The sequence below is a fragment of the Podarcis muralis genome, chromosome 13 (assembly GCF_964188315.1).
Source record: "Podarcis muralis chromosome 13, rPodMur119.hap1.1, whole genome shotgun sequence".
NCBI lineage: Eukaryota > Metazoa > Chordata > Lepidosauria > Squamata > Lacertidae > Podarcis > Podarcis muralis.
Window position 1 is genome coordinate 4144751 of NC_135667.1, and position 26223 is coordinate 4170973.

Sequence of the window (26223 nt, forward strand, 5' to 3'; positions counted from 1 at the left end):
TACCCTCATAGATCATAGATCCGTAGAGTCGAAAGGGATCCAGGGGTCATCTAGTCCAACCCCCTGCCTGCAGGCATTGTGGGTAATTTGCAGACTTGCATGGATTGGAGTGGGGTGTATGTATGTACATATGACGTGTTCTTTATATAATAACGTGTATATTTATTTCTTGACTGCGTGTGTATACATTTATAGCGTGTTCTTTATTTTGAGGAGGGGGAAATCTCCCCCAATTTTTTCCCTTTCCCACACAACCAGGACTCCTTGGACCACCTCGTCCTGCGAGCCATCTCCGGCCTCCGGCGAGCCCACCACCCCGGCCCCCACCACTCCGCTCGCCCGCCCACCCCCTGGCAGCCCCCCCGGGAGCGGAAGGCCGGCTGCAAGACTTTCTACTGGAAAACGCTCACCTCCTGCTAGAACATCGCCTCCAGGGCTGCGTGTGTTTCTGTGACCTCGTTGTGTGCACCCGATGTTTCGGACTACGATTCCCATCATCCACAGCGACTGGCTAAACCAACTCAGGATGATGGGATTTGTAGTCCATATATTTTCCCCTGGGAGGTTGACGAAGGCAGCTCCAAGCCAGCGTTATTCAGCTTTGGGGTCTCCCCAGATGTCGTCAGACTACAACTCCCATCGTCCGTGACTCAATCGGCGAAGCTGACTCAGGACGATGGGATTTGTAGTCCGTAACGCCTGGAGGGTGCCAGGTTGGGCAATAGCGCTTGAAAATCTGCCTGCCTCTGTTTCCTCTTCTTCAGCCTTCAACTTTCCCCAGATCTATGTGGGTCCCCTAACCCAACCCCTCCTATGTACCTTTCAATGCAATGTGCTAGCAAATCTGTGCTCAGGGCCATCTTAAGCATATCTGGCGTCGTGGCGCAAAGATTGTGGTGGGCAGCGGCTGGAGAGTGGCTCCTCCGGCGGGGAAGGGGTGAAGGCTGGACGCTGCGCCTCCTGCCTCAGCTGATTGCTTTGTGCCACGGTGGCCATGGCAGGCAGCACGCCAAGTGAGCAGGCCTGCGCTGAGCGAGTGTGCATGTGCCGCTCCCGCCGAATGTCGGCTTGGTTTTTTCCTTTTAGCCTTCTGGCGCCTGGCAGAATTTGGCGCCTGCAGGCTAAAAGAGAAAAAAATGAGCCGACACTCAGTGGGATGTGCCCTCGCTTGCTCAGCACCATAGCTGTCAACTTACAGATTTGAAAATAAGGGACCAGCAGCCAAAATAAGGGATTTTGCTTAGCTTATACATAAATCCGCCACTGATGGAGCCATGCTGCTTGGGCTGCGACTGACTGTGTTTAGCAGGGGGTTGGACTAGATGATCCTAAGGGTCTACAACTCCCACCAAAGAAGAGGGGCAGGCAAAACTGATGAACGACGTCGAGATGGTAAAGCTTACAGGCAGAATTAGAAACCAGGAAGAGGACCTCTTTAATAAAGAATGGGGAAAGTTTATAATTTAGTTGAAAAGCTATTGTAAAGAGTTACATACATTGGTAGGATGGACAGAAAACTTGTAGTAAATATTTGAACTATGGATGGACGAATGATTTATAAAAGTAGAGTTATGAAAGGGATGCAGAGGGGGAAATCACTACATTAAGATGCTGCACTGGTTGGAGGGGATGCTAAGCAGCACGTCGGGGCTGCCGTCGTCCTGGTGCGAGGAGTTCCATCGGCCCTTCCCCGCCTGAGAGAGAGGGAGACAGACTCTCACCCACGCCGCCCGCAAGACTGGCATGAGGCGGTTGCGGCGCCACGGCGGCCGCTGAAGCGCCGCCCTTCTGCGTCCCTCCCCATCCCTTCCTCTTCCTCCTCCCTCAGGCCGCCTCCGCTGCCGCTGCCGCCTCCGGCTTCCCCTGGCAGCGCGGCGGAAGTCTCGCAAGAGAGGGGCTGCCTGCCCGCCCGCCGCCACCCATCTCCTCACGACGCGCCCCTGAGGGGGAAAAGGGAGAGATGGAGACGCGGCAGCTCGTTTGCACGCTCTCTCTCTCGCAGCGGAGGACCCCGAGCCGCTGCTTCCCTCCCGAGCCGGGCGAGTGTGAAACCCGGGAAATTTAAGGGACATCATCAGTAAGGGACAGCAGCGGGACACGGCGCTGGGATAAGGGAGTTTCCCGCCAAATACGGGACGGTTGACAGCTATGCTCAGCACGCTCGTTCTGTGTTCCCCGGATTCTCACCTGGCGCCTGGCAGAACTTGGCGCCCTGGCGTCCCGCGCCACAAGCCTCTATGGGTAAGACGGGCCTGTCTGTGCTAATGGGTGTGTAGTGGTCTTCAGGACCTATTTGCCTCCCTCCGCCCTCAGTCCGGATCAGGACCCCTGTAGCTTCCCTCTTTCTCTGTTGCCGCTTGTGAAATAAACTCTCTCCTCCTTTTTTTGGATATTGTAACATGTTGATGATTCGCAATAAAGCACCCGTTTTCTGGCTGTTTCTTTCTTCTTCTTCTTTTTTAAAAGATATTTATTGAGATTTTAAACAATTAAACAAACTTCACAATTATCACAAATACAAGAAAAAAGACATAAAAAGACAAAAGAAAAATAAAGAAAACATAGAAATCCTGTTTCTTACTTATTACCTTCATAACCCTCTTTCCTGACTTCCTCACATCTCCCTTTTCTGTGTTCCCTTTTACACAATCACATTCAGCAATATCTTACCCTCTTTCAAATCTTATTGTATGTTATGCATTTCAACTATTATGTCACCAATGTTTCCCTTGATATCATTTTATTTAAATCTGACATAATGTTATTCTAACCTTTTCACCCTTATTTCTTAAAGAGTATTTTTTGCATATTCCTTTCAGCTTTGTCACTAATGCCATATTATCTTTATATCCTGCATCATTTTAACATTCAATCATTTTACAATGTTTTTGCAAGTAGTCTTTAAATTTCTTCCAGTCCTCTTCCACTAACTCTTCTCCCAGGTCTCGGATTCTGCCAGTCATTTCTGCGTTTCTGGCTGTTTCATGGCTGTTTCGTCCTTTTGCTAAGCGTGGGTAGGGCCAGTTGCCTCGGCGATCGTGGCCCCTTCCACACAGGGATCATAGAATTGTAGAGCTTGGAAGGGAGCCCCCGAAGATCATCCAGTCCAGCCCCTCTGCGATGCAGGAATACGCAGCTGTCCTTTACGGGGATCAAACCTGCAACCTTGGCGTTATCCGCACCGCACTCTAACCAACTGAGCTATCCTGCTGCATTAATTGTGCATTGATGATCTGGATGATGAGACGTGATTCCACTTTCAATTCTGTTTGTGAAAGTTTTGAGGCAGACATAATTCTTCGTTTCCAGTTGGTGCATTGAAGGTGAGTTAGATTAGATGACCCCTGCGGATCCCTTACAACTCTTCTACTCTGCAATTCCATTCTTCTATACTTCACTCACTTCCTTAAGGGCTCAGGAATCCCTTCCCTCAATCTACCCTCTCCCTTCAATATGGAAGACCCCTTACTCACCTCCCCAAAAAGCCTGGCCAGCATCTAGAGGTTTCCGGGATAAATAATAATAATAATATTGGGCGGCTCCCAACAGAATATTAAAAAAACGATAAAACATCAAACATTAAAAACTTCCCTGAACAGGACTGCCTTCAGATGTCCTCTAAAAGTCAGGTAGTTGTTTATTTCCTTGACATCTGGTGGGAGGGAGTTCCACAGGGCGGGCGCCACCACCGAGAAGGCCCTCTGCCTGGTTCCCTGTAACCTCACTTCTCGCAGGGAGGGAACCGCCAGAAGGCCCTCGGTGCTGGATCTCAGAGTCCGGGCTGAATGATGGGGGTGGAGACGCTCCTTCAGGTCTACTGGGCCTTTGAGGCCGTTTAGGGTTTTCAAGGTCAGCACCAACATTTTGAATTGTGCACGGAAATGTACTGGGAGCCAATGTAGGTCTTTCAGGAACGGATACAACTCTCATCCTCTCTAATCGTCGATCATGCTGGCTGTTTACAGCTGTAGCCTGTGAACATCTGGAGGTACATAGATGATGTTCTCTAGCCAAGTCTCAACCCTGAATTCTGTGTCTTGTACCTTTCTGATAAAAAAAACAAAAAACTATCCATTGGTCAGGACTCGAACCCACAGCTTCAGGTTATGAGGAAGGAGATTCCAGCTAAACATCAGGAAGAACTTTCCGGCAGTAAGAGCCGTCTGACGGTGGAACGGTCTCCTTCCTTCGGAGATTTTAAGCAGAGGCCGGGTGGCCATCTGCCAGGGAGATTTTAGCTGAGATTCCTGCATTGCAAGGGGGCTGGGCTGGATGACCTCTGGGGGTCCCTTGTAGGATTCTGCAGGCTTGACGCCCCCCCCCTCCTCCAGAACCCCATTCCACCTCCAGAAACCCACAGGTCTCCCTCTGGGTTTGCGAAGGAAGCGTGAGACGCGCCTGGGTTATCTCCACGCTTTTCTAATAACCTTTCCCCTTGACGGAGATTAAACCTGATGGAGGTTTTTATGTAAAAAGGGTTTTAATTACCACCTGGGAGGAAGGAGAGCGTGGGCACGTCAAGAGGTGCGGGAAGACGAGGCAGAGACGGGTGCCAACCACGCAGGGTGGTCGGACGTGCCAGTGGTCACCCTTGTTGTTGTTTAGTCGTCTAGTCATGTCCGACTCTTCGTGACCCCCTGGACCAGAGCATGCCAGGCACTCCTGTCTTCCACTGCCTCCCACAGTTTGGTCAAACTCATGCTGGTGGCTTCGAGAACACTGTCCCACCATCTTGTCCTCCGTCGTCCCCTTCTCCTTGTGCCCTCCATCTTTCCCAACATCAGGGTCTTTTCCAGGGAGTCTTCTCTTCTCATGAGGTGGCCAAAGTCTTGGAGCCTCAGCTTCAGGATCTGTCCTTCCAGTGAGCACTCAGGGCTGATTTCCTTAAGAATGGAGAGGTCCAGCTCTCACTTCCACAAATCACTACTGGGAAAACCAGAGCTTTTACTATACGGACCTTTGTTGGCAAGGTGATGTCTCTGCAGTCACCCTAATATTCTGCTAATGGGAACTGCTGGCCTGGAAAGCTCCCCAGAGAGTCATCGGGGTTTGTCGATTCCGTCGGATCCAGTCCCTTACGGACGCTAAGGCCCAAGGTGTTTGGGGGCTAGAGGTGGGGAAAAACAAACTACACCTCCTCCTTCCATCCCATAATGAATGGAGAGCCCACCTCCAGAGGGTCTCCTCTGGGGCAAGGCCAAGGAAGTGAGAGGTTGCTGGGGATGTAAGAGTCCGCAGGATCAGGCCCAAAAGGGCCCATTGAGCACAGCATCCTGTTCTCCCAGTGGCCAACCAAAATAGGAAAACCCACAAGCAGGATTCGAACTGGTATCCGCAGGCACTGCTGCCTCGTGACTGCACTCCCGTGATGAATTGCTCTAATCCAGGCATCCCCAACCTGCCAGATGTTTTGGCCTACAACTCCCATGATCCCTAGTGAACAGGACCAGTGGTCAGGGATGATGGGAATTGTAGTCCAAAACATCTGGAGGGCCAAAGGTTGGGGATGCATGCTCTAATGCTTCTTTAAAGGTCCTGTGTGAGTGTCTGGAGGCAGTTGGAGGATGGATGGCAGCTAACAGATTGAGGTTGAATCCTGACAAGGCAGAAGTACTGTTTTTGGGGGACAGGAGGTGGGCAGGTGTGGGGGATTCCCTGGTCCTGAATGGGGCAACTGTGCCCCTGAAGGACCAGGTGCGCAGCCTGGGAGTCATTCTGGACTCACAGCTGTCCATGGAGGAAGAGGTCAACTCTGTGTCCAGGGCAGCTGTTTACCAGCTCCATCTGGTACGCAGGATGAGACCCTACCTGCCTGCGGACTGTCTCGCCAGAGTGGTGCATGCTCTGGTTATCTCCCACTTGGACTACTGCAATGCGCTCTATGTGGGGCTACCTTTGAAGGTGACCCGGAAACTAAAACTAATCCAGAATGCGGCAGCTAGAAAACCCTAAACGGCCTCGGTCCAATATACCTGAAGGAGCGTCTCCACCCCCATCATTCTGCACTGAGGTCCAGCTCTGAGGGCCTTCTGGCGGTTCCCTCATTGCAAGAAGTAAGATTACAGGGAACCAGGCAGAGGGCCTTCTCGGTGGTGGCACCCATCCTGTGGAATGCCCTCCCACCAGATGTCAAGGAAATAAACAACTATCTGACTTTTAGAAGACATCTGAAGGCAGCCCTGTTTGGGAAGCTTTTAATGATTAATGGGTTATTGTATTTTAGTGTTTTGTTGGAAGCCACCCAGAGTGGCTGGGAAAACCCAGCCAGATGGGCTGGGTATAAATTATTATTATTATTATTATTATTATTATTATTATTATTATTATTCGTGTTCGGTGGCCTTTAATGCTTCTGGGTACCAGTTTCTGGAAACCACAGGCAGCGAGAGTACTGGTTTTGTGTTCGAATCCCGCTTGCCGGTTTCCCACAGGTTGACCACAGATATTGGCCGGGTGCAGCTGGCTCTGATGTTCTGGTGTTCCAAAAAGCAGGCAGGAATTTTAAAAAGGTCACAAGGTGTTTTTCTTCTGAAGGCTCCAAAAGAAGCATTTTATGGCTTTCCCTGCCGAGAACGTCTCAGAGTTAAGGGGCTGCGTCAGAGAGGGATCCCTATTAAAGGTTGCAATTGCTCTCGACAGTTCCCAGCGGGGGCAGAGAAATGGCCATACTTCCCGCAGTTCTGCGGCTCTGGGTCAGGAAAGCCACGGGCCGTGGGTAGGAACGCCAACGCAGACCCTGAATAAAAAACTATTGATTTGCTTACTGGATCTATTTATTTAGATATCTATTTGGGCTTTGCACAAGCACCACTGTGAGAACAGGACATTGGGCAAAAAGGACAGCTGGCGGCTGGTGCTGTGGGTTAAACCACAGAGCCTAGGACTTGCCGATCAGAAGGTCGGCGGTTCGAATCCCCGCGACGGGGTGAGCTACCGTTGCTCAGTCCCTGCTGCTGCCAACCTAGCAGTTCGAAAGCACACCAGTGCAAGTAGATAAATAGGTACTGATCCAGTGGGAAGGTAAACGGCATTTCCGTGCGCTCTGGTTTCCATCACAGTGTCCCGTAGCGCCAGAAGCGGTTTAGTTCTGCCGGCTGCATGACCCGGAAAATCTGTCTGCAGACAAATGCCGGCTCCCTTGACCTGAAAGCGAGACGAGCGCCGCAACCCCATAGTCGCCTTTGACTGGACTTAACCGTCCAGGGGTCCTTGACCTTTTATGTTTTAAGATGCAGTAGGAAAGATTTAAGGGACGCGGGTGGCGCTGTGGGTTAAACCACAGAGCCTAGGGCTTGCCAATTAGAAGGTCAGCGGTTTGAATCCCCGCGACGGGGTGAGCTCCCGTTGCTTAGTCCCTGCTCCTGCCAACCTAGCAGTTCGAAAGCACACCAGTGCAAGTAGATCAATAGGTACCGCTCTGGCAGGAAGGTAAACGACATTTCCGTGTGCTGCTCTGGTTCGCCAGACGCGGCTTCGGCATGCTGGCCACATGACCCGGAAGCTGTACACTGGCTCCCTCAGCCAGTAAAGTGAGATGAGCGCCGCAACCCCAGAGTCGGCCACGACTGGACCTAACGGTCAGGGGTCCCCTTACCTTGAAAAAGATTTGCAATGGAAACCATGAGGGATTGGAGAGAGGTCCAAGGATTCAGTGAATCCTATATTTGTTTAAAGTTGATTGTATTTGAATGGAAATATTTGTAAAAACTGAAAATAAATTTTGAAAAAACCACAATGAAACAAAACCAGGCTTATAAAACTCCTACAGGCTTTTATTTAAGTCTGTATTTCGCTATGGAATCCTCTAATGTTTCACAGGAAGAAATCTGCGTAAGGTATAGTCTCCTGTGAATTTTTTCCTTCCTTTCCCACTTCCCAACCAGTTAGTCAAATGAAATAAACTCTTTATATACAGTATAAACTCTGTTATGGATAACAGCAGGGGGCGCTCTTTCACCTTCCCATTTAACAGGGGGTTCAGCGAGTGATTTTCTCTTTTCCGTGTTGCCGCAACCTTTGCAAGGCGTCCTGATCCAGAACCATGCAGTGCAGATCTTCGGAGTCGGTGGTGTCATGAGCCCCCAGGCGGACGTAAAACTCCTTGGCCGGCCGGTTCCATTCCATGGTGACAAATTTCATCTCCACGCAGCCAGCCTCCAGTGCAATCTACGTCCGAGGAGGAGGACAGAGAACGGACATAGCAAAGGTTCGCTGGATTTACGTACAAGCTAAACAAGCTACAGTGGACGCTCGGGTTGCGAACGGGATCTGTGCGGGATGCACGTTTGCAACCCGCAGCAGCGCGTCTGCGCACACGCGGGTTGCAATTCGGCACTTCTGCGCATGCGCAAAGCGTGATTTAGCACTTCTGCGCATGCGCGACCGCCGAAACCCGGAAGTAACCCATTCCCGTACTTCCGGGTTTGGGCGGTCTGTAACCTGAAAAAACACAACCTGAAGCATCTGTAACCCGAGGTATGACTGTATAGCTTAGGGCCCCACTCTCCTGGGGGCCCCCAAAAAATTTAAAGGGGGAAAAAAACCTGGATGTACATTTCCAAAATATGAGATAAAAAAACAAATTAAATAAAACCTACCTACAGCAACAGCATTTTATGTTGTGTTGTGTTGTGTTGTGTTGTGTAGGCTCCTATGAAATAAGTTATGGGGCCCGCCTGCTAGCCTGCTCCCTAAAATATCACTGGTTTGCTCCTTTCTATATATAGTGTGCCTACATTCTGCTATTTCTAATTATTAGTAGTTTGCATCATATATCCACACCTATTATTATTTCATGTTATAGAACGTTTCTAGAGACTAGATTATAGGTTTTTGTAAATTGTGTTTCTAGAGGAGCTTTTGTTATTGCCAAATGCCAATGTGTTTGCATTATGAAGTTTGTTATGAATTAAAAAATCATTTAAAGTTAGAGCTTAATTATTTCACTATTAATATACTTCTTATTAATTGCATTTCACTATTAATATACTTGAGGGACACGGGTGGCGCTGTGGTCTAAGCCACAGAGCCTAGGACCTGCCGATCAGGTCGGCGGTTCAAATCCACCCAACAGGGTGAGCTCCCGTTGCTCGGTCCCTGCTCCTGCCAACCTAGCAGTTCGACAGCACCTCAAAGTGCAAGTAGATAAATAGGTACCACTCCGGCGGGAAGGTAAACGGCGTTTCCGTGCGCTGCTCTGGTTCGCCAGAAGCGGCTTAGTCCTGCTGGCCATATGACCTGGAAGCTGTACGCCGGCTCCCTTGGACAATAAAGCGAGATGAGCGCCGTAACCCCAGAGTCGGTCACGACTGGACCTAATGGTCAGGGGTCCCTTTACATTTTAGAAACATACTTCTACGTAAGCGGATTTCAGTTCAACAATTATGTTGATTAATGTCTCAACAAATGAAACTGATCTGTAAAAAATGTTACTTGAAAAGAAAAGAGGGACATTGCACATACTTTGTAAACCCAGAAAATCTTTAATAAAAATACATTTTTAAAAATTGCTTTGATAAAATACATATTTTGTTATGTGCAAATGGCTTGAGATACCTATTAGGTCCATAAATTGCCATATAGCATATCTTCAGCACAAAAAAACAGCGACAATTTGTTGTTGACAAAGGACAGCTGGACATAGAAAGGGCCCCATTACCTTCAGTAGCTTAGGGCCTCATCAAACCTAAATCTGGCCCTGGGTGCACTGCAGCGGGTTGGACTAAATGACCCTTGGGGTCCCTTCCAACTTGGCAATTCTAGGACCTTGCCTTGAAAAAACTCCCCACGCCACTTGGATGGGTGTGCTCATCAGTATGCAGATGACACCCAGCTCTACCTCTCTTTCAAATCAGAACCAGTGAAGGTCCTGTGTGAGTGTCTGGAGGCGGTTGGAGGATGGATGGCGGCTAACAGATTAAGATTGAATCCTGACAAGACAGAAGTACTGTTCTGGGGGGACAGGAGGTGGGCAGGTGTGGAGGATTCCCTGGTCCTGAATGGGGCAACTGTGCCCCTGAAGGACCAGGTGCGCAGCCTGGGAGTCATTCTGGGACTCACAGCTGTCCATGGAGGCACAGGTTAATTCTGTGTCCAGGGCAGCTGTCTGCCAGCTACATCTGGTACGCAGGATGAGACCCTCCCTGCCCACTGTCTGTCTTGCCAGAGTGGTGCATGCTCTGGTTATCTCCCGCTTGGACTTCTACAATGCGCTCTACGTGGGGCTACCTTTGAAGGTGACCCGGAAACTACAACTAATCCAGAATGCGGCAGCCAGACTGGTGACTGGGAGCGGCCGCCGAGACCATATAACACTGGTCCTGAAAGACCTACATTGGCTCCCAGGACGTTTCCGAGCACAATTCAAAGTGTTGGTGTTGACCTTGAAAGCCCTAAACGGCCTCAAAGGCCCAGTATCCCTGAAGGAGCGTCTCCACCCCCATCGTTCAGCCCGGACACTGAGGTCCAGCTCCGAGGGTCTTCTGGCAGTTCCCTCCCTGCGAGAAGTGAGGTTGCATGGAACCAGACAGAGGGCCTTCTCGGTGGTGGCGCCCGCCCTGTGGAACGCCCTCCCAGCAGAAGTCAAGGAAATAAACAGCTAACTGACTTTTAGAAGACGTCTGAAGGCAGCCCTGTTTAGGGAAGTTTGATGTTTTATCATGTGCTTAATATTCTGTTGGGAGCTGCCCAGAGTGGCTGGGAAAACCCAGCCAGATGGGTGGGGTATAAATAAATTATTATTATTATTATTATTATTATTATTATTATTATTATTCGTTCCCCCTTCCCAAAAGGATCCTGGGAACTGTAGTCCACTAAGGATGCTGAGCACTGTTCAGAAACTTTGTTTTCCCAATCTGGGGCCCTCCAGGTGTTTTGGGCTGCAGCAAGCACAGTGGGTTGGGATAGATGGTCTTTGGGGGTCCCTTCTAACTCTACGATTCCATAAGGATGGCAACCCTATTACTCTTTCTGATGTAGGGGCTGTATTCTGGGATGCAGGTGGCCCCCCCCAGAAATTGGAACGCTTTTTCGGGGAGCAGGAGGCGGCTGCAAACTATAGATCCCAAGAAATGATCAAAATATAAGTAGGATTTCAGGCTTCCAACTCACCTCTGCTACTTTGCCCAATAGTTGCTTCCCGATTCCTTTGCCTGGAGGAGAAGGTGGACAGAAAGAGGAGTCTGTATGAGCCGCAACAAAAACAGCCTTCCCCAACCTGGAGCCCGCCGGCCATTTGGAACTACAACTCCCACCAGCCGCGGTGTCGTTGGGAGTTGTAGCTCAAAACAGCCGGAGGGCGCCAGCTTCCGAATAAGAACCCCACCCAAAAAACTAGGGGATTCCGTAAAAAGCACACAGATTAATAGTCCAACGTTGGACCGTAAAACATTATAAATAGACCATAGCAAGGGGGGAAACCAGAAAAATCCAATTTTTGAACTATTATTGGTGTGATTCTTCAGACATTTGCCAGATCCTCATTGCAGCGGGTTCTGACTCTACAATTCCCAACTCTCTCACTGGGCTGTGAGAGAAGGGTCCGGGCGTCGGAGTCCAAAGTTGCTTTTTAAACCGCAGTATAAGAGATAAGCGAGAATCGAACCATTTTAACACCAGCGAGGTTACTCTTTATTTACAAAAGGAGGAGAAAGGATGGGAACAATTTTTGCAGGCCGTGTCGCTCTTCCTTGTGCCGAGTTGTAAGGAAAACGACCATAATAATGTATGTTTTCACTTATATAAAAGGCAGTTAAATAGGAGGGTGTTGCACAATTACACCAGTCTTACTCTGAGGTGTAACTTCTTTTAAAAACAGGAGCAACTTCACTTTTGAAAGGGCTCCTTCTCCTTCGGTTCTGCCCACAACCTCTTTCGAAATCCTTTATCTATACTATAGATTCTCGTCTAATTGCCAACACCTTTGTAAGTGATTTTGTTCTAACTCCACATACTTTCTCCCAGGTCCATAGTCCGGTGACCTAGAGTAGCTCTTGATAATCTTTCTGCCCAAACACACACAGCCTAGTTTTTTTTAAGAATCACAGAACTGGAAAGTTGGAAGGGACCTGAGGGGTCATCTAGCCTGACCCGCGGTGTGCCACTCTGTAGTTAACTAGGAGAATAATTAGTGGTTGCCATTAATTTGATTTTGAATTGATTTTTAGAATGAATTGATTTTAGAATACTGTCTTATTTTTAATTGTTGTTAGCCACTCTGAGCCCGGCTTTGGCTAGGGAGGGCAGGATATAAATATTATTATTATTATTATTATTATTATTATTATTATTATTGATGCAGCAATCCTACACTCAGAAGTAAACCCTGCTGAGTTTAATAGGATGTACCAAATTTCAGAATTTGGTACAGGATTTCAGCCTGCTGCTTTGGCACAACAACCAAAGAATCTCCCGCTTGGACTACTGCAATGCGCTCTGCGTGGGGCTACCTTTGAAGGTGACCCGGAAACTGCAACTAATCCAGAATGGAGCAGCTAGACTGGTGACTGGGAGTGGCCGCCGAGACCATATAACACCGGTCTTGAAAGACCTACATTGGCTCCCAGGACGTTTCTGAGCACAATTCAAAGTGTTGGTGTTGACCTTGAAATCCCTAAACGGCCTTAAAGGCCCACTAGACCTGAAGGAGCGTCTCCACCCCCATCGTTCAGCCCAGACACTGAGGTCCAGCTCCGAGGGCCTCCTGGCAGTTCCCTCAGTGCGAGAAGCAAAGCTACAGGGAACCAGGCAGAGGGCCTTCTCGGTGGTGGCGCCCACCCTTTGGAACGCCCTCCCACCAGATGTCAAGGAAATAAACAACTACCTGACTTTTAGAAGACATCTGAAGGTAGCCCTGTTTAGGGGAGTTCTGGGACCTTCTGATCGGCAAGCCCTAGGCTCTGTGGTTTAACCCACAGCACCACCCGCGTCCCTGTTCATAAACCAAGGTACCACTGTATTGTATTTTAATATTTTGTTGGAGGCCACCCAGAGTGGCTGGGGAAACTCAGCCAGATGGGCGGGGTATAAATAATAAATTATTATTATTATTATTATTTGCGAGGGTTGGGCTAGATGACCCACTGAGGTCCCTTTCCAGCACTATCATTCTATATACCCAGCTCAAAAGCGGAGTTGCAGCATCTTCTCCGAGGAAGGAGAGAGGAGGCTCTCGATTGGTCGACAGAATCCCCCAGGTGTGTCACAGCCCCTGACACTGCTGTAACTTGGCCGGACGCTCCCGGGTGATGCCCTCACGTACCTCTGAATTCTGCCACCACGTAGAGGTTTTCCAGGTACACCATTCTCCCGTGGTTGACGTTGTACCCAAAGAAGTACAGGGCATGGCCAATCGGACGAGCTGCAGTGGGGAAAATAGCAAAGATAGGTCTTCGTGCAATGGAGTAAACGGTGGCAGGAGAGAAATTTATTCCTCTTGCTCTGTCCTTTCAACTTACTAGTACTTTACACCTTGGAGTAATTTACACCAAGGAGCTGAGCTTAGGGTGGGGGTGCATTGGGGAAAATAGCAACGGGTAGGTCTTCACGCAATGGAGTAAACGGTGGCAGGAGAGAGAGAAATTATTCCTCTTGCTCTTTCCCTCCAACTTACTAGCACTTTACACCTTGGAGTAATTTAAACCAAGGAACTGACCTTAGGGTGGGGGAGCATTGGGGGAAATAGCAAAGGATAGGTCTTCATGCAATGGAGTAAATGGCGGCAGGAGAGAGAGAAATCAATCCTCTTGCTCTGTCCCTTCAATTTACTAGCTCTTTACACCTTGGAGTAATTTACACCAAGGAGCTGAGTTAGGGTGGGGGTGGCTCTTACCTGGCTTGCACCCTTTTTCCACAGGCTGTTCAGCCAGGAGGCATTTGAAGAAGGGGTCCTTGCCAAAGCCGTCCGCTTTTAAAACTGTGTGCCGGGAAGGAAAACAAGAAAGGAAAAAGTGTTTTAGGTCAAGTCCACTCTGGACCTGGCCAAACGGAATTGCAGAGTTGGAAGGGATCCAGGGGTCATCTAGTCCAACCCCATGCTATGCAGGAATCACGATTCAATGATCCCTGTTTAAAAACCTCTGAAAGAGAGCCCGCCATTTCCCAAAGGAGTCCGTTCCAGATTCAAACTGCTTTCACCACCCTAAAATTCTTGCTAATGTTTAGTTGGACTCTCCCGTTTTGCCGTCGGTTCGGGTGGAGCCGCAACCAACGAAAGAGGCAGAGTCAACGAATTGTGGTAGTGTGGTGCAGTGGTTAGAGGGAACTCAAGAAGAGCCTTCTGATTGATGATTTTATTGCTTCACCTTTTTTGGGGGAAGCAGTTTTGAGGGTGTTTTGTTTTTTGTTTTACAATCAAGCGGTGTACAAAACTGATCAAATAAATAAATATGAAACAGAAAAGTCCCAGTATGCTATATTAACTATATTAACCAGTAAGAACTTAAAAGAAAACTCGGGATTGCATCGCCACTTGCTTAAGAGCGATGGGCTGATTTGTACTTGCAACGTTTTTAGGGTAACAACTTTAGAGGCAGTTTGCAGCAAAACTTCCTGCAACTCTTTCTTGGCGTGGAGAGAGCTTATGGATTCGCACCCGGCACGCCTAGTGCAACACCTCCAGCCTTACCTTGAGAATTGATCGTCACGTCCTCCAATAAGTGGTGAAAGTCAGCAATTTCCTGGGCAGAATGAAGAACAGAAAGCAGGCATTCAAGTCAACGTTCAAAAGCTCCCTGGCGCTGGGCCAGGCCTCACCCAGGATTGTGTGCCAGACTTCTTGAGAGTAGTGATCTACTAGGAGTGGTGTAGAATCACAGAACGGTAAAGTTGGACGGGACCCCCAAGGGACATCTAGCTGAACCCCCCCGCAATGCAGGAATCTTTAGCCCGACGCGGAACTCGAACCCGTGACCCTAAGATGAAGCGTCTTGTGCTCTACCAACCTGAGCCCAGCACCAGGGCCGGATTTAGGTCTGATGAGGCCCTAAGCAAGGTAATGGGGCCCTTGATATGTCCAGCTGTCCTTTGTCAACAACAAATTGTCGCTGTTTTTTTGTGTTGAATATATGCTATATGGTCATTTATGGACCTAAAAAGTATAACAGTTTGAAAGCACATCAAAGTCCCGCTCCGGCGGGAAGGTAAACGGCGTTTCCGTGCGCTGCTCTGGTTCGCCAGAAGTGGCTTAGTCATGCTGGCCACAAGACCCGGAAAAGCTGTGGACAAACGCCAGCTCCCTCGGCCTGTAAATCGAGATGAGCGCCGCAACCCCAGAGTTGGACTTAACTGGACTTAACGGTCAGGGGTCCCTTTATCTTTACCTTTTAAAGAGGTATCTAAAGCCATTTGCAAGGGACGCGGGTGGCACTGTGGGTTAAACCACAGAGCCTAGGGCTTGCCGATCAGTAGTTCAAATCCCCGCAATGACGGGGTGAGCTCCTGTTGCTCGGTCCCTGCTCCTGCCAACCTAGCAGTTCGAAAGCATGTCAAAGTGCAAGTAGATCAATAAGTACCGCTCCGGCGGGAAGGTAAACGGCGTTTCCGTGCGCTGCTCTGGTTCGCCAGAAGCGGCTTAGTCCTGCTGGCCACATGACCCGGAAGCTGTACGCCGGCTCCCTCGGCCAATAAAGCGAGATGAGCGTCGCAACCCCAGAGTCGGCCACGGCTGGACCTAATGGTCAGGGGTCCCTTTACCTTTAAAGCCATTTGCACATCACAAATAGGAGCCTACACAACACAAAACACTGCTGCTGTATGCAGGTTTTATTTTATTAGTTTTTAATGTTATATTTTGGAAATGTAGAGCCAGCTGTTTTTTTCCTGTAACTTTTTTTTGGGTCCCATAATTTGTATAATTTGGAATATATAATTTGGTTTGATGGAAACTTTTTAATAATTTTTTTTTAATGGGAGGGCCAAGAGAGTGGGGCCCTAAGCTATAGCTTGTTTAGCTTATGCGTAAATCTGGCACTGCCCAGCACCCTGTTCTCACAGTGGCGAGAAACCTGTCAGCGGGATTCGAACTCAAGACCGCACTCACGTGTATCAGGCTCATGAGGTTCTCGCAATCATCGACGGTGGCTTCTCGAATGACACACTCCATCCTCCTCCGCCGGCGACGCGCGTCTCCAAAGCCTCCCTTTGCGTTACCAGTAACCTGCGTTTTTTATTATACGTCCCACGCCACCCGTGGCAGGCGCAGCCTTCCCGATCTCTCGTGAAAAAGTGAGATCCTTCCCCACCTGGGAAGATTCGTGCCGGCGAGAGGTGGGAAAGTGCGACTCCGCCGTCGCGGCGCAAAGGGTGGGAGTTTTTAACACCAGCGGAGGAGCGCGTCTCTAAGACGCGGGGGGGGGGAGTGGGCGCCCGCCCACGCAAAAGGGGCGGGGCAAGCGGTAGAGAACAAAGGGAGAACCGCAGCCAGCCCCCACCTGAGCGGGGGGGGGGGTGTCTGCTGCGCCCTTCTGCCACCCCCCCTCCCCAGATCCGAGCCTGTGTGGGGATGCGCCAACCGTGCGCCCGAGCATTGGACTTGCCATGCGTGGGCAGCTGAGCCCCCCCCCCGCCACCCCCGTTAGATCAAGCAAGACAGTAAAAATACTTCTCTAACTGACCAATCACGTCGGTTCTGCACCCCCCCAACAAAAGTCCACCTTCCCCCTCCACCCAAAAAACGTCCTGGCTACCTCCGTGCGTCCGAGCTGCTCCCGGGCACCAGCAAAGTACCTAGTTTCACGCTACGGGCGGGCATCCTCCTGGCAACTTTGTTGTTGTTGTTGTTTAGTCGTTTAGTCGTGTCCGCCTCTTCGTGACCCCCTGGACCAGAGCACGCCAGGCACTCCTGTCTTCCACTGCCTCCCGCAGTTTGGTCAAACTCATGTTTGTAGCTTCGAGAACACTGTCCACCCATCTCGTCCTCCGTCGTCCCCTTCTCCCTGTGCCCTCCATCTTTCCCAGCATCAGGGTCTTTTCCAGGGGGTCTAGCCTGTTTAGCCTGGAGAAGAGGAGGTTAAGGGGTGATATGATAGCCATGTTCAAATATATAAAAGGATGTCATATAGAGGAGGGAGAAAGGTTGTTTTCTGCTGCTCCAGAGAAGCGGACACGGAGCAATGGATCCAAACTACAAGAAAGAAGATTCCACCTAAACATTAGGAAGAACTTCCTGACAGTAAGAGCTGTTTGACAGTGGAATTTGCTGCCAAGGAGTGTGGTGGAGTCTCCTTCTTTGGAGGTCTTTACGCAGAGGCTTGACAACCATATGTCAGGAGTGCTCTGATGGCGTTTCCTGCTTGGCAGGGGGTTGGACTCGATGGCCCTTGTGGTCTATTCCAACTCTATCATTCTATGATTATATGAGTCTTCTCTTCTCATGAGGTGGCCAAAGTCTTGGAGCCCCAGCTTCAGGATCTGTCCTTCCAGTGAGCACTCAGGGCTGATTTCCTTCAGAATGGATAGGTTTGATCTTCTTGCAGTCCATGGGACTCTCAAGAGTCTCCTCCAGCACCAGAATTCAAAAGCATCCATTCTTCGGCAATCAGCCTTCTTGATGGTCCAGCTCTCACTTCCATACATCACTACTGGGAAAACCAGAGCTTTAACTATACGGACCTTTGTCGGCAAGGTGGTGTCTCTGCTTTTTAAGATGCTGTCTAGGTTTGTCATCGCTTTTCTCCCAAGAAGTAGGCGTCTTTTAATTTCGTGACTGCTGTCACCATCTGCAGTGATCATGGAGCCCAAGAAAGTAAAATCTCTCACTGCCTCCATTTCTTCCCCTTCTATTTGCCAGGAGGTGATGGGACCAGTGGCCATGATCTTCGTTTTTTTTTATGCTGAGCTTCAGACCATATTTTGCATTCTCCTCTTTCCTCCTCAGGACGCGGGTGGCGCTGTGGGTAAAACCTCAGCACCTAGGACTTGCCGATTGCATGGTCAGCGGTTTGAATCCCCGCAGCGGGGTGCGCTCCCGTTGCTCGGTCCCAGCACCTGCCAACCTAGCAGTTCGAAAGCACCCCCGGGTGCAAGTAGATAAATAGGGACCGCTTACTAGCGGGAAGGTAAATGGCATTTCCGTGTGTGCTGCGCTGGCTCACCAGAGCAGCTTTGTCACGCTGGCCACGTGACCCGGAAGTGTCTGCGGACAGCGCTGGCTCCCGGCCTCTAGAGTGAGATGAGCGCACAACCCTAGAGTCTGTCAAGACTGGCCCGTACGGGCAGGGGTACCTTTACCTTTACTTTCCTCCTCACTTTCTGGAAGACAGGAGTGCCTGGCGTGCTCTGGTCCAGGGGGCCACAAAGAGTTAGACATGACTAAACAACTAAACAACAACAACTATCCAGGGTACCTTTACTCCACCCCCCTTAATGCCACACGCTTCACACACAAGCAGAATCTTGTATAAGGTCCGCTATTTGTCTGCTGGTTCAGGACCCTAAACAGTGTTTTATATAATCAACTTTTTATTTTGTTCTGTGTATGTTGCAATGTTCTTTTGTTGCTATGGCCGACGGCTGATGCAAAGAAAGTTTCGTTCATTCACAAGCAGCATCGTAGTCAGACCAGGTCAAATGCAACAGCAGACACACCCTGGAAATGGCCAAGAAGGAGGTTGTAATTGCTTTAGACGAGGAAGAGACGACACGATCGAAGTTTCTAAAAGTTTTTCTCCCTTCGGTAACCCTGGAACATGGAGGGAGCCAAATGTTGGGAAATTCAGGACAGAGAAAAGAAAGGATTTATTTGTGCGGTGCAGAGTTAAACTGTGGAACTCCCCGCCACAAGGGACAGTGATGGCCACCAATCTGGATGGCTTTAAAAAAGGAGTGGGCAAATTCCAAAGATGGGATCTTTGTCTGGTCCAGCAATCTACTCTTATGTCCTTATGTTCCTTTCGATGATTTGTTAATCACATCACATATAATTTATGCTGTACTCGTGACATTTTGTTGTGTCCCCGTTATATATTGTTTAGGATTCATCTGAATGGAAAGCAACATAGAAATGTATTATCAATCAATCAATCAATCTGGGAGTGGCCGCCGAGACCATATAACACAGGTCCTGAAAGACCTACACTGGCTCCCAATATGTTTCCGAGCACAATTCAAAGTGTTGGTGCTGACCTTGAAAACCCTTGTTGTTGTTTAGTCGTTTAGTCGTATCCGACTCTTCGTGACCCCCTGGACCAGAGCACGCCAGGCACCTCTGTCCTCCACTACCACCCGCAGTTTGGTCAAACTCATGTGGGTAACCTCAAAAACACTATCCAACCATCTCATCCTCTGTCACCCCCTTCTCCTTGTGCCCTCCATCTTTCCCAGCATCAGTGTCTTCTCCAGGGAGTCTTCTCTTCTCATGAGGTGGCCAAAGTACTGGAGCCTCAGCTTCAGGATCTGTCCTTCCAGTGAGCACTCAGGGCTGATTTCCTTCAGAATGGATGCGTTTGATCTTCTTGCAGTCCATGGGACTCTCAAGAGTCTCCTCCAGCACCATAATTCAAAAGAATCAATTCTTCGGCGATCAGCCTTCTTGATGGTCCAGCTCTCACTTCCATACGTCACTACTGGGAAAACCATGGCTTTAACTATACGGACCTTTGTTGGCAAGGTGATGTCTCTACTTCTCAAGATGCTGTCTAGGCCTGTCATTGCCCTTCTCCCAAGAAGCAGGCGTCTTTTAATTTCGTGGCTGCTGTCACCATCTGCAGTGATTGAAAACCCTAAACGGCCTCAAAGGCCCAGGAGACCTGAAGGAGCATCTCCACCCCCATCTTTCTGCCCGGACACTGAGGTCCAGCTCCGAGGGCCTTCTGGCAGTTCCCTCCCTGCGAGAAGCCAAGTTACAGGGAACCAGGCAGAGGGCCTTCTCGGTGGTGGCGCCCGCCCTGTGGAACACCCTCCCACCAGATGTCAAGGAAATAAACAACTACCTGACTTTTAGAGGACATCTGAAGGCAGCCCTGTTTAGGGAAGCTTTTAATGTTTGATGTTTTATCGTGTTTTTCCTATTCTGTTGGGAGCTGGGGAGGCCCGGCCAGATGGACGGGGTATAAGTAATAAATTGTTGTTGTTGTTGTGGTTGTGGTTGTTGTTATCAATCACATGCTAGCCTAGCTTACTTGCAGCTGCCATCAGGGGTTTTTCCTGCATGCAAACCCAACCCCCTCAATCTTATAGCCAATCACATTTAATACGGCCGAAGCCCATGACACTCTCCTGACACACACAAAAATATGTCAGTCTTTAAGATGCCCCTGGAGCTTGTTTGTCTCTGGGTCAACGGGATTCTGCTCTGCGTGAACTCTGTGATCGCCCCTTTACGAATTCTTACATAATTTTACACAATCCAGATTACATGCACATTGTGCCTCTGTTTTTGATATGTTATCTGCAAACGGGTATCTAAACCAACTTTGCCTTGGCAGTGTTTTCCCTTTTATATGCGTCACAGAACCTAGTTGCTGAGTTAGGAGAAATTGTGGCTCAGTGGCCGCCGCCTGCCCGTTCTCAAGGAAAAGGTTCTGTAGTAATATCCAAGGCACCACGATGACCAAACTCAATGATACGGTATCAATATACACTCTTTATATAATATGAAATATATTAAATCACATAAACAGAAAACGTATGAATCTCTGAAAGTCACAAAATATGCACTCTTGATGGATTCTCTTGAAAACATAAAACCAAATTAACACAAGTCTTATAAGTCTCTGAAAGTCTTTGAAGACTATGCGAGTCTCTGAAAGAAGCAATGTATCAGATTCTTCTCTGGTGAAAACAGGCTGTAAAGATTTGTTTATGGCGTCCAACTCTGCCAAAGTGGTTCGCAAACAGACGTTGCGAACAGTGATTCCGGATATACCCACTGTTTGGTGGAATTCTTCTTCAGCACAGCAGAAGGATACAGAATTGCTTCATAAACTATAAAAGAATACTAAAACAATGACCTGCATAACTACAATAAACTCAAAACCTGCATATGCAATAAACTCAATGACCTGCATATGCATGGTAACTACAATAAACTCAAAATATTATGAACTATGCACATAAACTGTAAGGGACGTGGGTGGCGCTGTGGGTTAAACCACAGAGCCTAGGACTTGCCGATCAGAAGGTCGGCGGTTCGAATCCCTGCCACAGGGTGAACTCCCATTGCTCGGTCCCTGCTCCTGCCAACCTAGCAGTTCGAAAGCACGTCAAAGTGCAAGTAGATAAATAGGTACCACTCTGGCGGGAAGGTGAACGGCATTTCCGTGCGCTGCTCTGGTTCGCCAGGAGCGGCTTAGTCATGCTGGCCACATGACCCGGAAGCTGTAAGCCGGCTCCCTCAGCCAGTAAAGCGAGATGAGCACCACAACCCCAGAGTTGGTCACGACTGGACCTAATGGTTAGGGGTCCCTTTACATTTTACCTTTATACACATAAACTATAATGTCAAAATCATGTGAAATAAAACCAAAGGTACATACCCATCTATATGGTGAATGGAAAAGTATAACAACAATTGCTATGTCATAAAGTTATGTACGGTAATTCTCAAGGAAAAGGTGCGGCCCAAGGCACAGCCTCATTCAACTCCCGCCCAAACCCAGTATTTTCTTGACTGCGCAGAACTCCAGAGGTGGCTGCACCTCAGTGCCAGGCGAATAGTCACGGTACAGAAACGTTTGCCTGGCCCCAGAAGTGGTTGCAATCGAAGGGGGCGTCTCCACTGACAACTCGCAGCAAGGGGGTCGTCTTCAGGGATTGTCAAATAAAAGGCTCCTAGCGGCAATGGCTGCTGTTTTTTTCTGTGAGATCCCATTTATACCTACCTGACCATAAAATGAATTCTGCATGTGTAGGAAATCAATGCTTTGGTGTGGCAGCACCTGCGCTGTGGAACCACCTGCTTAAAACACACTTGTTTAGCTGAGCCGACCGAAATATGGAGAAAGTTGGCTGTTTTTACCTTATCGTTGGTGTTAATTGTACAGAGCCTAGGACTTGCTGATCAGAAGGTCAGCTGTTCGAATCCTCGCAATGCTGGGGTGAGCTCCCGTTGCTCGGTCCCTGCTCCTGCCAACCTAGCAGTTCGAAAGCACCTCAAAGTGCAAGTAGATAAATAGGTACCGCTCCGGCGGGAAGGTAAATGGCGTTTCCGTGCGCTGCTCTGGTTCGCCAGAAGCGGCTTAGTCATGCTGGCCACATGACCCGGAAGCTGGACGCCGGATCCCTCGGCCAATAAAGCGAGATGAACGCCGCAACCCCAGAGTCAGCCACGACTGGACCTAATGGTCAGGGGTCCCTTTACCTTTACCTTGGTTTAAGAACAGCTTAGTTTAATTTTTTTTTTAACCAACAAGCAAAACACAAACAGTGAAACCCCCCAGGTGGCTGATACATTGGGTATACATAATCAATAATAACATATTCAAATCAACCATATGTACAATTTTATATACGTGAACGCTTCTCCATCCACAAGGTTTATTTAACTTTTAACATTTTAATTGCCCCAGATTGTTCAAACCTACCCAAATAATTCAATATCTTCTCCTTTCTCACTGACCTTAAACCCTTTCATTCTGTGTATCTTCACAGTTAGATATTCTAAAATGGAGGGAGGAAAAACAGAACAGTTTAGTTTATGAACAACTTGGATTAAGAACACTGCAAATCCGGAAGTAGGTGTTTTGGTTTGTGAACTTTGCCTTGGAATAAGAACATGTTCCGCTTCCTGTCGAGTGTCAATTGAGTCCCCCGCTGTGATGGGAAAACACACCTTGGTTTACGAATGCTTTGGTTTCAGAACGGACTTCCGGAACAGATTAAGTTCATCAACCAAGGTACCACTGTATGTCGAATGTTTTAAAAAGCTGCTTTTAACTGTTTTTACTATGCAACTAGGACCAGGGAGCCTAGGACTTGCCGATCAGAAGGTCGGTGGTTCTAATCCCCGAGACGGGCTGTGCTCCCGTTGCTCGGTCCCTGCTCCTGCCAACCTAGCAGTTCGAAAGCGCATTAAAGTGCAAGTAGATAAATAGGTACCACTCCGGCGGGAAGGTAAACGGCATTTCCGTGCGCTGCTCTGGTTCGCCAGAAGCGGCTTAGTCCTGCTAGCCACCGGCATTACCGGCTCCCTCGGCCAGTAATGCGAGATGAGCGCCGCAACCCCAGAGTCGGCCACGACTGGACCTAATGGTCAGGGGTCCCTTTACCTTTAGGACCAGGGAGAGACCTGGGTTCAAATTCCCACTTGGCCATGAAGCTCCCTGGGTGACCTTGGGGGCCGGTCGCTGCCTCTCTCAGCCTAGCCTACCTCGCCGGGTTGTTGTGGATGGTGAATTGAGAAGCGGGAGAGAGCTGTGTAACGTTGAGCTACTTGGAGAAAAAGATGGGAGACCGATGCAATCGTCCCGAGAACATTACTGTCTTCTTCTTTTCGTAAGCTGCTTTGTGAAATAAAGCATAGAATTGTAGTGTTGGAAGGGACCCCGAGGGTCATCCAGACCAACCCGCTGCGAACCTGAGCACGAAAACACTCCCATCTCCTTGCAGATCAAAGATGCTGAAGAAGGCAGCATAGTTGGACTTTTTGGATCTGGCTGACCTTACTGGAAGAATCCAGAGAGAGGAGGAACATCAAGAAGAATGGAAGAAATTTAAGGAATATTTAGTAAAATACAATAATATCACATAAGAGGAAATACTTGCAAGTACTAAATTTAGTTTAGGATTAGAATCATAGAATCCTAGAGTTGGAATAGACCACAAGGGCCATGGAGTCCAACCCCCTGCCAAGCAGGAAACACCATCAGAGCACTCCTGACATATGGTTGTCAAGCCTCTGCTTAAAGACCTCCAAAGACGGAGACTCCACCACACTCCTTGGCAGCAAATTCCACTGTCCAACAGCTCTTACTGTCAGGAAGTTCTTCCTCATGTTGAGGTGGAATCTTCTTTCTTGTAGTTTGGATCCATTGCTCCGTGTCCGCTTCTCTGGAGCAGCAGAAAACAACCTTTCTCCCTCCTCTATGTGACATCCTTTTATATATTTGAACATGGCTATCATATCACCCTTTAACCTCCTCTTCTCCAGGCTAAACATGCCCAGCTCCCTTAGCCGTTCCTCATAAGGCATCGTTTCCAGGCCTTTGACCATTTTGGTTGCCCTCCTCTGGACACGTTCCAGTTTGTCAGTGTCCTTCTTGAACTGTGGTGCCCAGAACTGGACACAGTACTCCAGGTGAGGTCTGACCAGAGCAGAATACAGTGGCACTATTACTTCCCTTGATCTAGATGCTATACTCCTATTGATGCAGCCCAGAATTGCATTGGCTTTTTTAGGTGCCGCGTCACACTGTTGGCTCATGTCAAGTTTGTGGTCAACCAAGACTCCTAGATCCTTTTCACATGGATTGCTCTCAAGCCAGGTGTCACCCATCTTGTATTTGTGCCTCTCATTTTTTTTTGCAATACTTTACATTTCTCCCTGTTAAAGTTCATCTTGTTTGTTTTGGCCCAGTTCTCTAATCTGTCAAGGTCGTTTTGAAGTGTGATCCTGTCCTCTGGACATTATACATTCAACATTAAATTATGTTGAATGTATAAGATGATGGATTGAGAATATTGTGAAAAGAAAGGAAGTTAGTAATATGAACAAGTTAATTTTATTAGACGTGGATATTGGGAAATTGCCAAAATGAAATGTGATGAAAATCAGTTAGGAAGGATTTGAGGAAGTCACCTAAAATGGAATGAATTTGGATTTTTAATTGTAAGAAATTTTGAATGTATGTTTGTTTTTCTTTTTTATATGTTTGTTATTTGTTATTTTGTGTTGTGTTAAAAATGGAAAATTACTTTGAAAAATTTGAAAAAAGAGAAGGCAGCATAGGGGTCCAACCCCCCTTCTGCACACCTAGCGCTTTCGTCTCTGGCGAACGGTTCCCGTCTCAATAACCGCGTTTCACAACACCTGGCTGAGGTAGCATTTGTGCAGAAAGAAAGGAACAAAGGAGGAGGCGAGGGGGCGATGGCTGTCACACAACGGAGACCTTTGAGCAGCGGAGGTTCAAGGTGTCCGCAGGTGCCCGTACCTGCCTTCCCAGCAGCGAGAGGCGAGATTTCAGACGGATGCACCTTGGAACAGAGGGCGAGGGTTGAAGTCTGCCTTCACTGGGAAGGAAGGTCTCAGGGGTCAGCAAACTTACCGCGCAACAGGCCGGTGTCTCCAGTGCTGATCACACGGCGGGCTGGAGGGCGCGTGCCCATACGCATGCGCACACACTATTTTTGGCACACTTCCGGGTTGGAGGAGCACCGGAAATAGCTTGTGCGCATGTGCATGGGCCTCCTCTGACTCAGATGTGCACCAGAAATAACGCTTGTGCGTGCACAAATAACACTTGCGCATGCACAAATGTTTGCACATGCACAAATAACACGCATGCACAAATAACGCTTGCACATACACAAATACTGCTTGCGCATGCACAAATGTTTGCACATGCACAAATAACACGCAAGCAGAAATAACGCTTGCGCATACACAAATACCACTTGCGCATGCACAAATGTTTGCACATGCACAAATAACACGCAAGCAGAAATAACGCTTGCGCATACACAAATACCACTTGCGCATGCACAAATGTTTGCACATGCACAAATAACATGCATGCACAAATAACGCTTGCACATACACAAATAACGCTTGTGCAAGCACAAATGTTTGCACATGCACAAATAACACGCATGCACAAATAACGCTTGCGCATACACAAATACCGCTTACACATGCACAAATAACACACATGCACAAATAACGCGCATGCACAAATAACGCTTGCGCATGCACAAATAACGCACATGCACAAATGTTTGCACATGCACAAATAACATGCATGCACAAATAACGCTTGCACATACACAAATACCGCTTGCACATGCACAAATAACACTTGTGCATGCGCACAAGCTATTTCCGGTGCTCCTCCGACCCAGAAGTGGGCAGCTGCGCAGCGCCGGTAAGAGCAGGAGGCAGCAGGGGTCACCGTGGCCCGGATAAACAAGTCCCTCAAGCCTTATCCGGCCCGCGGGCCATAGTTTGGGGACCCCTGGTTTAGATAAAAGAGAACGGTTTGCGGGGGGGGGGGGGGTTGCAGAGGAAAACAGGACCGGCTGCAGTTTATTTAGTAGTTCTTCCGTTTCCATCCTGCTTTTCCAGCTCAAGAT

At 48.7% G+C, this 26223-nt stretch overlaps 1 protein-coding gene across 1 annotated transcript; it reads right to left on the bottom strand.

The window, feature by feature from the left end:
- Positions 1–7751: 7751 nt before the first annotated feature.
- Positions 7752–16319, bottom strand: LOC114608090 (thialysine N-epsilon-acetyltransferase-like). The gene is made up of 6 exons (XM_028752010.2): positions 16040–16319; positions 14627–14678; positions 13832–13915; positions 13262–13360; positions 11113–11153; positions 7752–8166 (listed from the first exon to the last, which is right to left on the bottom strand). The coding sequence occupies exons 1-6, from the start codon at positions 16100–16102 to the stop codon at positions 7978–7980; spliced, it is 528 nt and encodes a 175-aa protein (XP_028607843.2). The 5' UTR covers positions 16103–16319; the 3' UTR covers positions 7752–7977.
- Between the last annotated feature and the right edge of the window lie 9904 nt (positions 16320–26223).

What these genes read in the sequence shown, in the direction of transcription:
- LOC114608090 (XM_028752010.2), bottom strand. Translation starts at nt 16,102, where the DNA reads ATGGAGTGTGTCATTCGAGAAGCCACCGTCGATGATTGCGAGAACCTC. An exon ending in GGAAAAAGGGTGCAAGCCAG is followed by an intron (nt 13,361 to 13,831) that starts GTAAGAGCCACC and finishes TCCCCACTGCAG; the next exon opens with CTCGTCCGATTGGCCATGCC. An exon ending in TATTGGGCAAAGTAGCAGAG is followed by an intron (nt 8,167 to 11,112) that starts GTGAGTTGGAAG and finishes CCTCGGACGTAG; the next exon opens with ATTGCACTGGAGGCTGGCTG.